Source organism: Nilaparvata lugens, chromosome 2 (assembly GCF_014356525.2).
Source record: "Nilaparvata lugens isolate BPH chromosome 2, ASM1435652v1, whole genome shotgun sequence".
Lineage (NCBI taxonomy): Eukaryota > Metazoa > Arthropoda > Insecta > Hemiptera > Delphacidae > Nilaparvata > Nilaparvata lugens.
The window spans coordinates 37681063-37695090 of record NC_052505.1 but is presented as its reverse complement, the minus strand read 5'-3'; the positions used below and the strand labels follow the sequence as shown (position 1 = coordinate 37695090).

The 14028-nt window shown below is 36.3% G+C and overlaps 1 protein-coding gene across 1 annotated transcript in view; it reads right to left on the bottom strand.

The window, feature by feature from the left end:
* Positions 1-14028, bottom strand: part of LOC111050791 (zinc finger protein 423 homolog) — a 179291-nt gene that overhangs the window by 16315 nt on the left and 148948 nt on the right. The window contains exons 6-9 of the mRNA XM_039420065.1: positions 6783-6925; positions 2063-2279; positions 1059-1248; positions 20-417 (exon numbers count right to left, since the gene is read on the bottom strand). Of these exons, the coding sequence (XP_039275999.1) occupies positions 20-417; positions 1059-1248; positions 2063-2279; positions 6783-6925 (948 nt within the window). The remainder of the gene's footprint in view (positions 1-19; positions 418-1058; positions 1249-2062; positions 2280-6782; positions 6926-14028) is intronic.

Here is a 14028-nt window from a genome sequence, read left to right as displayed (position 1 = left end):
AGCAAGAGACGCCCCTCACCATAGGCTGATGCCTGTTGCCGTGACCATTCTCGGCATGCCTGGCCCTCTTCCTGGAGTGAGCGTGCTCGTCAAGCGTCGGCCTCTTGGCCAACGACAGGTCGGTGGGCTTGAGCTGTTCGGCGAGCGCCAAGCCGTGCAACAGGACGTAGTGTTCGGCGAACAGGGCAGGCGTGGGGAATGTCATCGCGCACTGAACGCAGTAGAGAGGCTGCTGATGATCCTTGCTCGGTCGGTAGCCGTGTGTGGCTAGGGCGTGCTTGTGAAGCGCAGACAGACTGCCGAAGCGCATCGTGCAAAGGTCGCAGGCAACGGTCAGCGGCGACGGACTGTTCAACTCCTGGGAGGTCTGGCTGGTTGGAGTGCTCACTCGCGACAGGTCACCGTTCAGAATTGAGCCTGTCACAGAGACAATTGAGTTTTATTGAAAAACAAGCCTCAAAAATCAATAAGCATTCGAATGAAAATTCGAGTAGCTACTAAAAGTAAAGTACTTGCAAATATTGTATGATGTATTGTATAAGATTCTGTAATATTGTGTATGTATTGATGAGATTTGGTTTGTTCCTGACTACAATTATTTGGAATGATTATTTTTTTGGGAATCTTCTGGTCAAGGAATGCAATTCTATAGGCCAGTCAATTCTATTAGGGCGAGCTCCATAGCTATTTAATGGCAATTTTCAGGTGAACATAAATTCATTGATTGTGCAATAGAATTGATTCAATAATAAATCATCATCAAGCGGACGAAAAAGTTTGGTTGATGTAATGAATTCTCCAATAACTGATAATTATTACAATATTCGAGATTCTCATCTCAGAAACTGAAATTACTGTTGAAACAGTTCCAGTTCCAATGATATAACAATAAGATTCAGATTTACAATTTGTCTGTTATAGGCATGTGCCCTTATAGAAAGCCTCAAAACCATGGAAAGTATTTATTGTTTTCGAAATTGTTTGGAGAATGAACTACACCAATTTCAAATTCAATTTTCAATATCACTATTTTAATAGATGGTTCAATCACTGCTTACCATGCATAGCTTGCACATGTAGATGGAGGGCCTCCATGGTGCTGAAGTTGTCCTTGGTGCAGTACATGCAGGCGAGGCGGGGGAGGGGGAAGGGCAGACGTGAGGGAACGTTTGAGGGGCGCTGCATTCCAGGGGGGGTTGAAGAGGGGGTTGGCGAACGCTCCACTTGGTGGTGGCTGGCCATGTGAGCCTACAACAAACAATATCAATATTAACAAAGAAAAAATAAATGAAGTTGTTACAATAAGGTAGTAGGTAATTCATGAATAACGAAAAATAGTATGTAACATTTGTTGTATTGTAAGTGGGCTGTCGTTTTTTTCTATTAATGAATATAAATACGTTTGAGCGAGGATTTGAAGCAAGAGTATATTCAAGTATCTCTTTGCTTATCTATTTATTCATTTGTCATAATGACAAAAATATATAGCTTATGATAGCTATTTTGTATTTATAGAGGTCATTTCTCGAAATAAATGATTGATCTGTTCATAAATCATGTCTTCTTGAATCCATGTCATAAATAACTTCGGTGTACGTCACCCAGGAGTCCTTGTCTGGATGTTAAAGTGTCTGTTGGTTCAATATCTGTCTTAAAATTCATGTATGAAAATAAAATTGTTGAACTTCAATTGGTAAATGTTCGATTATTCTATGATACTTGATAATGAAATATAAGTAGTATTCAATGATGATTCAATTTTGCATCGAAATACTTGAACTATTGATTGATTTCATGTTGTTCCCAAACATTCATCGACTCAACTGTATTCATCTCTATTCAATTCAACTGTATACAAGGTTGAAATAATTTTAGTTGGAATTTCTCTCAACGCACAGAAAAGTATTGAACAATATTTTTGTATCATAATGAAATTAACTCGCAACCCAATCACCCCAACCTCATAGAGAATACATCACATCATAGAGAAAGGAGGCCTAATGAAATATCAATTCGAATCGATGAATGATCAGCAACGTAATTATTCCAAGTTGATGATTACCTGCAACTCCTCGGGCTTCCTGAACAGCTCGGCACATTGTAGGCACTTGAATGTGTTGGTAGGGTGGGGTGAGGAGGAGGGGGAGACGGAGGAGGCCTTCTTGTGGTTCTGCATGTGGGAGGTGAGGGCGGCTGCCGTGTTGTAGCCCCGGTTGCACACTGTGCACTGGAACGGCTTCTGGTTGTCGTGTGTCTTCATGTGGATCTTCAGGTGATCACTGTCAACATAGTCAAATCAAATTGATGATGTACATAGTAGCCTGGAAACAATCAGGTATGGAGTAGTTCAAGGAAGCACATTGGGGCCTCTCCTATTTTTGTTGTACATAAATGATGTGTCGAGAGTAAGATTACAAGGTAGCCAGTATATGTTTGCTGACGATACTGCATTGTTGCTGTCGGGTAGAAATGTTGAAGAGGTTTACAATAAGGCTCGTAATGACCTTGAGAAATTAAAAGATTGGTTCGATGAAAATATAATGACACTTAATGTTAGTGGAATAAAGTTTATGGACTTGAAATTGAGGAATAGGACAGATGATGGCTCAAATAGTTTGTATTACATTGTTGCAATATTCAACAGGAGGGTTTCTGCAACTATCCATCTACTGAAAAAGTATGCACATATAAATATCTTGGGCTAATATTTGATGACAGAATGAATTGGTCCTCTCACATTTCATACATTGAAAGCAAAATTCGTGAAGCAATATTTCTGTTTCATGGGCTTAAGAATATACTTAATGTACAGGAGCTTAGGAATGTCTATTTTGCATATGTACAGTCAATGTTGCAGTGGGGGGATGCTATAAAACTATAAAGGGTCGCATTGCAGAGAGGTCCCAGATGTCACACTAAAGAATTATATGAGGACTTTAAAGTGTTCAATGTAAGGCAGCTATTTGTGAGATCTGCCTTAATTTACATGCACTCTTACCATAACCAAATTTTTAACAATACAATAGATCATAGATACCCCACCAGAGCATCACATATAAACAATATACAGACTCCAAGATTAAATAAAACATATTCAACAACTAATATTCAGTACCTGTCACACATAATACTCAGAAACATACCTGACTATCTCAAAACATTACAAAATTACAGATCACGCCAGTATAAGCGACGTGTTGAGAAGTGGTTAATTATAAGTGACCAAGAGGAGTCTGAACGCATGCTTCTCTCTGTATATAGGTAGGGAATGTGGAACTTGGTAATCTTGTCTGTGGTCGGAATCCAAGTCCCATAGTGCTTATTATTTTTTTTGTAGCCAGTGTAGTTTACTGTTATAGTATTACATGTTTTCGATTGGATTGTCCATCGTCATCACCATCATTCATTTTAAGTTTCGGAAAATTCTTTATAACTTGGTATTCAATTGCATTGCTATAGTGTATCTATCTTTTAGTTTTACTAACTTTTAAGTCATTAATTATAACTGGCTGTTACTGCAGCCATTTATTTGTTTTATTCCAATAATATCAACATTTACTCATATCATTTTTTTAATCTGTATTTTTCTCAAATTTAGTTTAATATAATATTAATTTCCAAAATTTAGCTTATCGATTTCAAATTCAGCGAATTACGCCAGGCCCTCACAAACACAGGCTTAAGCCTACATGGGAGTCTCTCATAACGTAAGGGTGTATATAAATGTACTGTAACTGTACTGTATTATTTGTAAATTGTGAGAATAAATTGATTTGATTTGAAATGTTCAATGCTCACAAAACATTAAAATGAATACAGTACGGTATTATTATTACAGTACGGTATTAAAATATAAACATGTGTGACACAAATGGGAACTGTACATGAAGAAATACGATTGTTGATTCGAGGCAGAATGTATGTTTCATTGAAGCTTGGACACAAATGTCCAAGAAATAAAGTGAATATATTTTTTTCAGGCAGAGGTTGTACTGAAATGACCTCTCTACCATACAAATTTGGAACTGAAAAGAGAAAGAGATATATGCAATATATCCCACAATTTGTGGACCACAAATATGTTCTTCTAATATTTCTACGGTTATTGAAGATTTGACGCCTAGTATGATCGGCCTCCCCGATCTCTGTAACATTGTAAAAAGAAGCTCCTCATCTTATCTCTCAACTATAATAATATTGTAATATCTCGATCATTCAACGCTCAACAACGTTATACATTCTAAAAGATCATTCAAACATACAGTAGTTAAGAAATATATTTTTCAAATATTTGAAGACTTTGAATGAAGATACGATAGATTCCATGGAACAGGGAATATGGAACAGTATACTTGAGGTGTATACTGCACATACTTTGATTGGTCAAGTAACATATTGTTCTCTTTGATGCTCTAAGCAACAGTTTTTGAACTTGTGTGTCAAATATTTATCGTTTTATGGTTCCAAAATTAAATAGAAATCCTTGAAATATACTAAGTGCGGTAATCATCTCGATTCTCCAATCTGAGCCAAGAATTTTACAACAAATGAATTAATTAACAAAAAATCCTCTTATGATTTTGCTCAAAGATAATTCAATCTCCTTAGTTTAATATGTTTCTTGCTTTGAATATTTCCAGACTCAAATTATTGACCAGTTCACTGATCGATTCAATATACTGTTCATCATAAGTTTGATAACCGAGCCAATATGTTGAAAATCAGAATATAAAATAGTATTTTCATGAGTAATCAGCTTATTACTATATGCGATAGAAGTTTCAAGCTTCTCATTATCTATTCGTATGATGGTACACTGGTAGGTAAGATTCCTCAAGAAATACGAACTGCTTTATCTGAAATACCTGTACACTATACACCAGGATCAGGATCAATTTATTGAGCTCTACAGATAGAATTGTCAGCTGGATGCTTCAATGAAGCACTATAAAATCCAGAACGCATGGAGACAAACAGCGATGTACAGTGTTAGAGACTTTCTATAGAAGTGCGGGCAAAAGACATCACAATTCTCTCACATAAAGAACTGTGACAGAGTGGGCATGTGCTATAGGCAACATAATATATAAGGATATACATGGAATCACATATATAGAAATATATATCGAAGTATATGCGTCGAAGTAAACACATATTTCAATGGCTTTTGCATGGGGCACGCGCTCGAAGTGTGCCCATTGTCCAGACAAAGTTTCTTTCCGCTTGAACCACAACACAGCAATGACAACTATCACGTACCTATAGTATAAGAAGAGCAACACTAGTATATTATAGTAGGCCTACAACTCACGTCTTCTACGTGGCAAAAGGCCACGCTCGATTACTTCGTTTCGTATTTCGTTTCAATAGAAGTTTTTTCTCTTTTTGGAGATTACGTCTTGTCACATATGTATAGTATACGTTCCATGTTACTTGGCAGTGAGTGGATGATGGGCGAATGTGTTGCTGACTGGACCTGACTAGTGCCCTAGCTATTTGGACACTACAATACATTATTTCGTCGACAACCCAATTATCGACAGTCCAGTTCAGATGTCGGTTCAACGTGTGAGGGAGCCAAGAAATCAGGGGACGCATTGTGTTTATAACTAGTGTGACCATGTGACTCGTGCCTAGTGAGTCAACAAGACATGTGACACAATAGGGAGAGAGATTGGAGAGGATTGATTGAGATGTGAGGTTGTGATATCGAGAGGAGGATCTACAGATTGGGAGTAGACATGTTACAGAGTTCTGAAAGAACAGGAACTCATGTAACATGTCGATGAATAGGTTTTGAATTATCTCCTAAGAATTATTTTTGAACTAAATGAATTCATGAAGAAGTAGTTTTGAAAAAAGAAAATTGCGTTTCTTACAGATTTTAGTATTAAAAATGAGTACATGTGAAATAGAAAATTCTCATTAGGAATAGAAACGAGTGATAAGTTTTATGTTAAGCAACAAATCAATAACAAATCTATGAGACAAAAATATACGATTATTTTGGTACTAGATAGAGATCCATCCAGAAATCTATTTAGGGATAAGAAATCAAAATGTTGGAAAGATGGTATTCAATAAGTTGGAACTCTAGATGCTCAACTAGTTTTTTCTTCCGAATACAATGAAATTGCATTGTGGTACTCCTCTATAATATTTGAAAAGAATTCTTTTTGAAATTCGTCAATCCATTCACGAATTTAAAAATTCATTGATGAACAACTAGAAACATCCAACCTTGAACTCTCTTCTTACTTCTCCCCTGACTCTCTACTTTTCCTTGTAAATCATATTTTAATCATGCTACTGATTCATTTTTGCAGAAGCGAATTTTTGAGGAAATAATATTAATTCAATACACTGCGAGAGAAGCAGGTGACGAGAGTTACCAGATCTTTGTTGCTGAAACGATAAACATGGCATAATAACTTATTATACCAGCCCGCATTGTTGATAATATAAAAATCAGCCACTGGCTCAAAGTTCTTTGCATGCTGTTTTAATCTCATCTGCTATATTATTATGCTGGACATTGACATTAAGCGTGTGCCTGATATTAAAGGTGTTTGAGTAGTGAAATTCTATTCAAAATGTCGGCATTCTCTATGGGTAGCATCAATGCTCCGCATTCAATCAATTCTGACAGTTCGAAGTGAATTTTTCTACAGTTATTACCAGCTTCAGATATCTGTATATTTTCGATGACCATAGAGCAGCAGCTGAAGAGTGAGCAGGAAGACATAAACGAGAAGGGAGAGGTTAAGAGAGGTTAGGCCTACCTGCGGGAGAAGGCGGCTTCACACTGGGTGCACCTGTACTTCTTGTCGCCCGTGTGCAGCTTGATGTGCCTGTCGCGACTCCGCTTGTGCTTGAATAAGCGGCTGCAGAACTCGCATCTGAATGGCATTTGGTCGCTGTGAGTCTATAAGAGAAAAAATGACGAAACTTTATGATTTGTCCTTCAGTAATGCTGCATTATCAAATAAAACTGATACTTGACATTGTTGAATTGAGGACCTTGCCTGACATAGGGCACATGGGCCTATGTGCCCTTTTTCCGGCAATCGTTTCAAACAAACCGCCATGATTTCCTGTACATGCTTGCCAACTTTCACATAGATATCTTTTTCCTGTGATGTTTTACATAAACTTGATTAAAGTGGTGACAGCTGATGTTCTTCGAAATAGTTCCCTCGTTCACTGTTCACGTGTTCAGCAGATATTATTCTGTGACTTCTGTGAGCTTGTGATTCTTGTGAACTGTAGGTTACGTTATGTGTTATGTTTATGTGATTATTATTTCATAGTTTAAAAAAAAATCATCATGGAAGTAGTAGTTGAAAAACGAAAACATAAAATATACAATCACACAAATGTGAAACGAGACAGTGCCAAAATTAAAAGACAGAAAGGTGAAGAATTCATGAACCGTTCAGGGAAGGTAATAATGGAGAAGAAGTTTAGTTTAGTTACCCAGTGTTGCAGTGGGAAATGTGGTGATTTGTTTTCCAGAGAACATCAGGAAGAAATGTTTTTAGATTTTTACAAAAAAAGTAAAGAACTTCAGGACTCATTTCTCTCCAAGTGTATGACAAGAAGTGAACTAAAAACTCATACAATTCAGCCTAAAAAGGTACGCAATAATATTTGGAACTATTGCATTGAAATTGGGGGTTTGAGTGTCAAAGTTTGTTTAGGGTTTTTGAAACAAATTCTTCATATTACACCAAAAAGGATTAGGGTAATACAGCAAAAAGTGCTGAATGACAAGGACTTTACCGAACAAAGGGGTCATCATGCAAACCGTCCACACAAATTGGAATCCAATGTATTTGATTTGATGAGGACACACCTAGAATCAATTCCTCATAGACTTAGTCATTATAGTGGTAATAAAACATCTTTAAAATACTTTGACAATCCTGAGCTGAACATTAAAACTTTATACACTATGTTTCAAGAGTACTACCAGTCCAAAACTAATACAAAATTGAAAATGGGCTATGCTCATTATTTCAAAAATTTCAAATCCAAGTTTGGTGGGGAGTTCAGTGTGAGAAGACCAAAAAGTGATGTATGTGATTTTTGCACAGAGTGTAAAGGAAAACTTTTGATAAATCCAAATGATGCATGTAAAGTGCCGTTCCAGATCCACCAGAGGAAATACCAAAAAAGACTGAAGGTTAAAAATGATTTTATTAAGAAGGCCGGAAATGATCCAAAATTTTTAGTATGTGAGTTTGACTATGCCCAAAATTATCCTGTTCCCAAACTCAATGTGAACAGCCAATTTTACAAAAGACTTCTATGGCTTTATGCATTCAATATTCATGTTTTTAACAATAATGAGTCGTTTTTCTATTGCTTCATGGAGTCTCAAGCTGCTAAGAATGCTAACAGTGTTGCATCATTCCTATATGATTTTCTCAAGAAATATTTGAAGAAAAACCCAGAATTAAAGACAGTAGTTTTGCTATCAGATTCTGCTGGTGGTCAGAACCGCAACTCGACTATGATTAAATTTTGTTCTTGGTTCAGTAAAGTGTATGATGTAGAACTCATTCAGCTGTTCCCAGTAAGAGGTCATTCATTTACACAGTGTGATCGTAACTTTGGTCTCGTTAGAACATTTATTAAAAAGAGGGAGGTCATTGGAACCGCAAAACCATGGCTGCAAGCAATAGTTCAAGCTAGGCAGAATCCCAAGCCATTCAAAATGATTATGGATCGTGATCTTATAAAAGATTGGGATGAGAAACTTGATCTTTTTTTTAATAGTATTAAAAAGTCAGCCAGAAACCTGAAGTTCACAATAATGAAATACGTAATAATCAAGTACATTCCAGAAGGTACCATTCTCTGTTCAAAATCCTATGAGCCCATCTATTCACCATTCAAATTCATACAAAATGTTGACAAGAAGACCTTATCTGAGGTTGAACTGACTACAGTGCCATTTCCCGAAGTATCTGAGGCCAAGATAAAAGATGTTCGGAGCCTTATGAAATTCCTGCCCATTGAAGACCAGGACTGGCTAGAGCAAATGATTGAAGAGAACTTGAGTAATAGGTCTATTACATAATTCATCATAATAATGCATACCGGTATGTTATACTATAGTCACATATATCATTCTACTATTGTTTTACTAATATTTACCAAAATATTCATTATTTGGACCATTATTTTTGTTTTTAGTTCACAACACATGAATTTACAACTTGATTAATAGATCTATTACATAAATATAAATACTATAATGCATATATCATACTATAATACATGAATATATCATTCTTTTATTGAAATTTACTAATAAAATACATTATTTGAATCATTATTTTTATTTTTAGTCTACAACTCACCACTTCAAAACTGATTGCTGGAAAAAGGGCACATAACATGTATCTTTATTATTATTTTTATTGGACTTTCTTATTTTTAATAAACAACATTTCTTTTGCTAAATTATTAGCAATATTGCAACAAATGGAGAATAATATTCACATAAAGCTTTGCTTTTCATATAATTATGTAACAGAAAACTTAAATCTTCAAAAGCCATTTCCCAAAAATGAGCTTTTGCCTTATGTGCCCTTTGTCCGGCAAGGTCCTCAATTCACTGATTATTCAATTTTTAGTTGAACATGAACATGAAATGGTTCAATCAATCAATCAGATGTAGAATATATATTTTTTAGATTGAACTTTTTTTGGTGGGTATCAAGTTATCAAGTGATATACACTCTGTATAATTAGTTTATCATGAGAGGTTCTGATAGTTCATTATTGATCAAGCGGAGTTTATGTAGTACTCTGCTGATTCCATTTCAGATCAGACATTGTGATCAATACACTAAACTCCAGTAAACTCAGCCTTCTTCCAATATGAGTGTGAAATCTTGAGGCTGAAAAGTACTTCAAACTTTCTTAAAACTCAAACTAAGTCTTATGACAAACAAAGTTTAAGTTCAGCTCCGTTGCTAGCCTGGCATTAGCTTAGTTTTGAGTTCAGTTTCATTGTTTACAAATCCAGCACCAGACTCGCGTCGACGCTCGACTATTTAGCGGCGTTTCTAGATTTTCTCACCAAAAAAACTGATATGGGAATGAAGAGATTTCGTTTGAAGCGGACTTGTCACACAGACCCGCGCTTGGGAGAAGCGGTCACGTCGCACGTCCATCTTTCAGTGCTTCATCCACCGAATTCCAAGCTTATCGGAAACGCACGTGGAATGCGAAGCCCTGGCTGATGGCTAATCTTGGAGGGCGAACGTGGTGTCAGGGTGGACCAGATGGACACAACAAGCAGAAGATGATAAGAAAGAAGAAGAATATGATGAGAAATGAGGAGAAAATGGTGAGAAAGAAGGAGAAAAATAGTGAAAAAGGAGAGACAGTGAGCACCCGCTCTTTCATCTACACCGACAACACACTCATCAGATCGTATCGTGCTTGTCCATCCTAGCCGTTTACATAATTTACCTTTCTCATACAAGAGAAAACCTTGCTCATTCATTCAAGAAGAGAAGACTGATTGACAAATAATGTTTGGCGTATGGTTTTCCATTATTCATCTTGAGAGATGCAAATTAATAAAATCGATGAAAAATGAGAGATAATTTTGAAGTGCTGGTCGGTGATTTCGGAAGGTGGGGGATAAACGAGTAAATAGAAGGGATGATGTATATCAAGGCGCACTACAAATATATTATTTTCGAATGTAGGCTATAGTAGGAACCACATCAATTTGTGAATAATATCTGTTTCATGGAGTAACTGTCTTGGACATTTTATTTCAAGATAGATATGAAAAGAAAAAGAATTAACATTTCAACTCGTAATCATGGTTACATTAAAGATGAAAAGATTATTCTGAGTAAATTGGATCTATTTTTGTTGGAACTTAGATTTCGTCATCAAGTTTGAGTTTTTGTTCTGAGTACATAATTGGTATAGGGAATAATAATTGGTATATAAGAATATTTTTTACACAAATTTAGTAATAAGCATTGCATCAAATAAGTTATAATTCAATCTCAAAAAAAAATTATGAATCTATTAATTTTCACAAAGCTTATATTCTTTATTATTCTTATTCAATATTTTTTTATTTTTCTGCTGCATAGAATTTGTAGAAGAAAAGAAAACATCTTATCTCATAAACGTATAGAAATGTTCTCCAGCACGTAGAAAATACCTCGGTCTCAATGTTTCAGGTATTATACAATATACTGGTGTATTGTATAATATACAGCTTTATTGTATATGCAGGTATACAATATATAGGCCTACGTCACCATAACTTTTCTAATAATTCCATCGGCGACCGCTATACTTGAGTATATGAGTAAATATCGAGAATGTCCTTGATTCGAGAAAGTCGAAGAAGGATGAATTCAATACAGAGAAATTATTTCACAGAGAGGTAAAGCAATCAAAATAAATACTCATTACCAAAATTCATTGTTTGAATTTCACCCTGATTCTAATCCTCATATCTTCTCCATTCCGCTACCATGGAATATTGGAACTCTATATGACATTGATATAAAAAGGAATTAGGAAGAAGCTACAATTTATTGAGAATTTGATACTTGGATGAGCATACTGATGAATTGAATGATCATGAATTGAACATTTCAACGCTTAGACTCGCATCCATAATGAACCGGTTTCTGTAGCCTCGTGCTGATAGAATCAGGGCCTATAAGATGTCAGATTATGTATTCTCGTGTAATAACATAACACTCTGGTGTGTTTTAAGGAATGATAGAACAGCCTCTTTGTCTATGCCATGCACGCCGAGCATTGCTATTGCATTCACAATGAAAGATCAACCGAGGAAGGATAACTGCCTCTCATTATTATCAGAAGCCGATAGTTACTAACATTCCAGGATTCCTATGTGGTACAGAGGAGTAGTTTCTTGTTTCATAGAATAGTTTGAATATTTGAATATCGAATAGCATTGCTTTTATTGATCAATGACAAATTAATTGTATTGTAAAAGTCCAGGTAAGTTCGCTATAACTTGTTATTATTATTGAGCTTGAACAAATATGGATGAGAACTCCGTATTATCTGAGGAGTCCGATCTCACTGGGCATCAAATTTGCGAAATCCATAGAAATCAACTTCAGCCTCAATGCAGTCTTGTATTTCAAGGGGATGTAAGTTCATCGATATGTTTTTTTCCAATCATATCATTATTTGTTCAATAAAACACACATACTTGAGATGATCTAGTTGTGACTGATCAAAAGAAAATGAGCTGAGAAGAAAATTCTAGCTTGTCCTCATTATTGGAAATATAATTAGCAACCAGTATTTTCATAGCCTGTGAAATACTCTCATAATGTCAATCAAGTCAATAATGTATTAAGATGTGATTATTACGTTTCTATTATTATTGAGAAATAAGTAATATGGATGACCAACTATGTTGATAATAATCGTAGATTCACAACTAACGAAATGATAAGTTCTGTTATCAGTCATAATTATATAAGTATAATAATAATAATTATATTATTCCAGAATTCCATTTTGTGTCATAATTATATGACACAAAATGGAATTCATTATTTACTGGAGGCTGAGATGGAGGATGAGGGATCTCCCTCAAACTCCTCAAAGAAGTCATATGGGAAGGTATTGTCTCATTTTGTCTGGAAATATTGAAAAATACAATCGAGTTTATTAATTTGTGGTTTCAAATACAAAAAGCTTTTTTGAGGTTCGTTTATATTGATGTTTTTCAGTTTATAATTTGACAGATAATTTAACACCTTGTGGAAACATACTTCCGAATCGATTTTGAATAATTTTGAACAAGAAACTTGTCTGACTTCAGGTTGACAAGGAACGTTCATCTCCACACAACCCTTCCACCCTTGCTCGCTTTGGTTCTTAGGAGCAGGAGGAGCAGGTCGTCTTGACACGCTGATCATTTTGACGAAGATGGAGATGAAGACAAGATGTAGCTGAACATTGATATAGATGGATAGCAGATAAGTAGTAGTAAGTGCACAAGTAATTAAGTAGCAGTAGCGCAGATGACCGTGTTGAGAACAACACCTAGAACGGGGGCACGGTCACCTACCCACCCCTGCGTCTCCAAGCAACTCTTTAGAACGGCCACGAGAAGAATTAAATGAGAAGAAAAACAGGCAGGCGTTTGAAAAAACTATCCTCTTTACCGGGAATTGAAGCTGACCTCCCTAGGTTACATCGCCATAAAGGTAAGTGCGTGCGCGCGCGTTATAAGAACTGTACTGGTCTACTATTGTAAGGTTCATCTGTAAATGTCAGTATTCCTTGTGGAACCACAGCAATCCTTTCCATTCAACCAATGATGACAGTTTGGGGCGCGTAGGTCGTCGCCACAATGATAAAATAGTGATGTGCGATGCGCGATGCTATGCCATGCGATGCCATGTGATGCTGGCTGACTGATGTCTGAGCTTTTTATGTGCGGCGCGTTCAATTGCCCGGAACCGGACGGGGCACAGGGGACAGAGACGGGAGATGTGACCAGGGAGCAGGGGCCTAGACCGGTCCCCGAGCGGTGACCACAGCTTTCCGGGAACTGGCGACAATTTTCATCTAGGCTAGGCCGTCTGTTCGATGCTATTTTCATTACAACTTCCTGGCTAGACTGCTTCCAGTGGTGTACCGGATCAGAGTTGGAGCCATTGATCTATTTTCTTTGAGTCTGTGTACTTTTTCTTCAATTTTCGATGATAGTTTCCTAAAATAAGGATTTCATTCATCAATGGTGAAGACAAGTTCCCTGTCAAACCTTTATCGATAGTAGAAAATTAAGATTAATCTATTATTACGTTGATATAACAGTCACGTCAACATAAGTCCATTCCTCAACAACCTTTGTATATTTTTCTCTCCTCATGAAATTCTCCATCATTGTGGTAGCTCATCAGGATATTTTGGAGACTACTGGGACAAACGTCAATGTTCAGAAACCATAATATTGTGATTAGCCTCTTCTCATTATTGAATAGA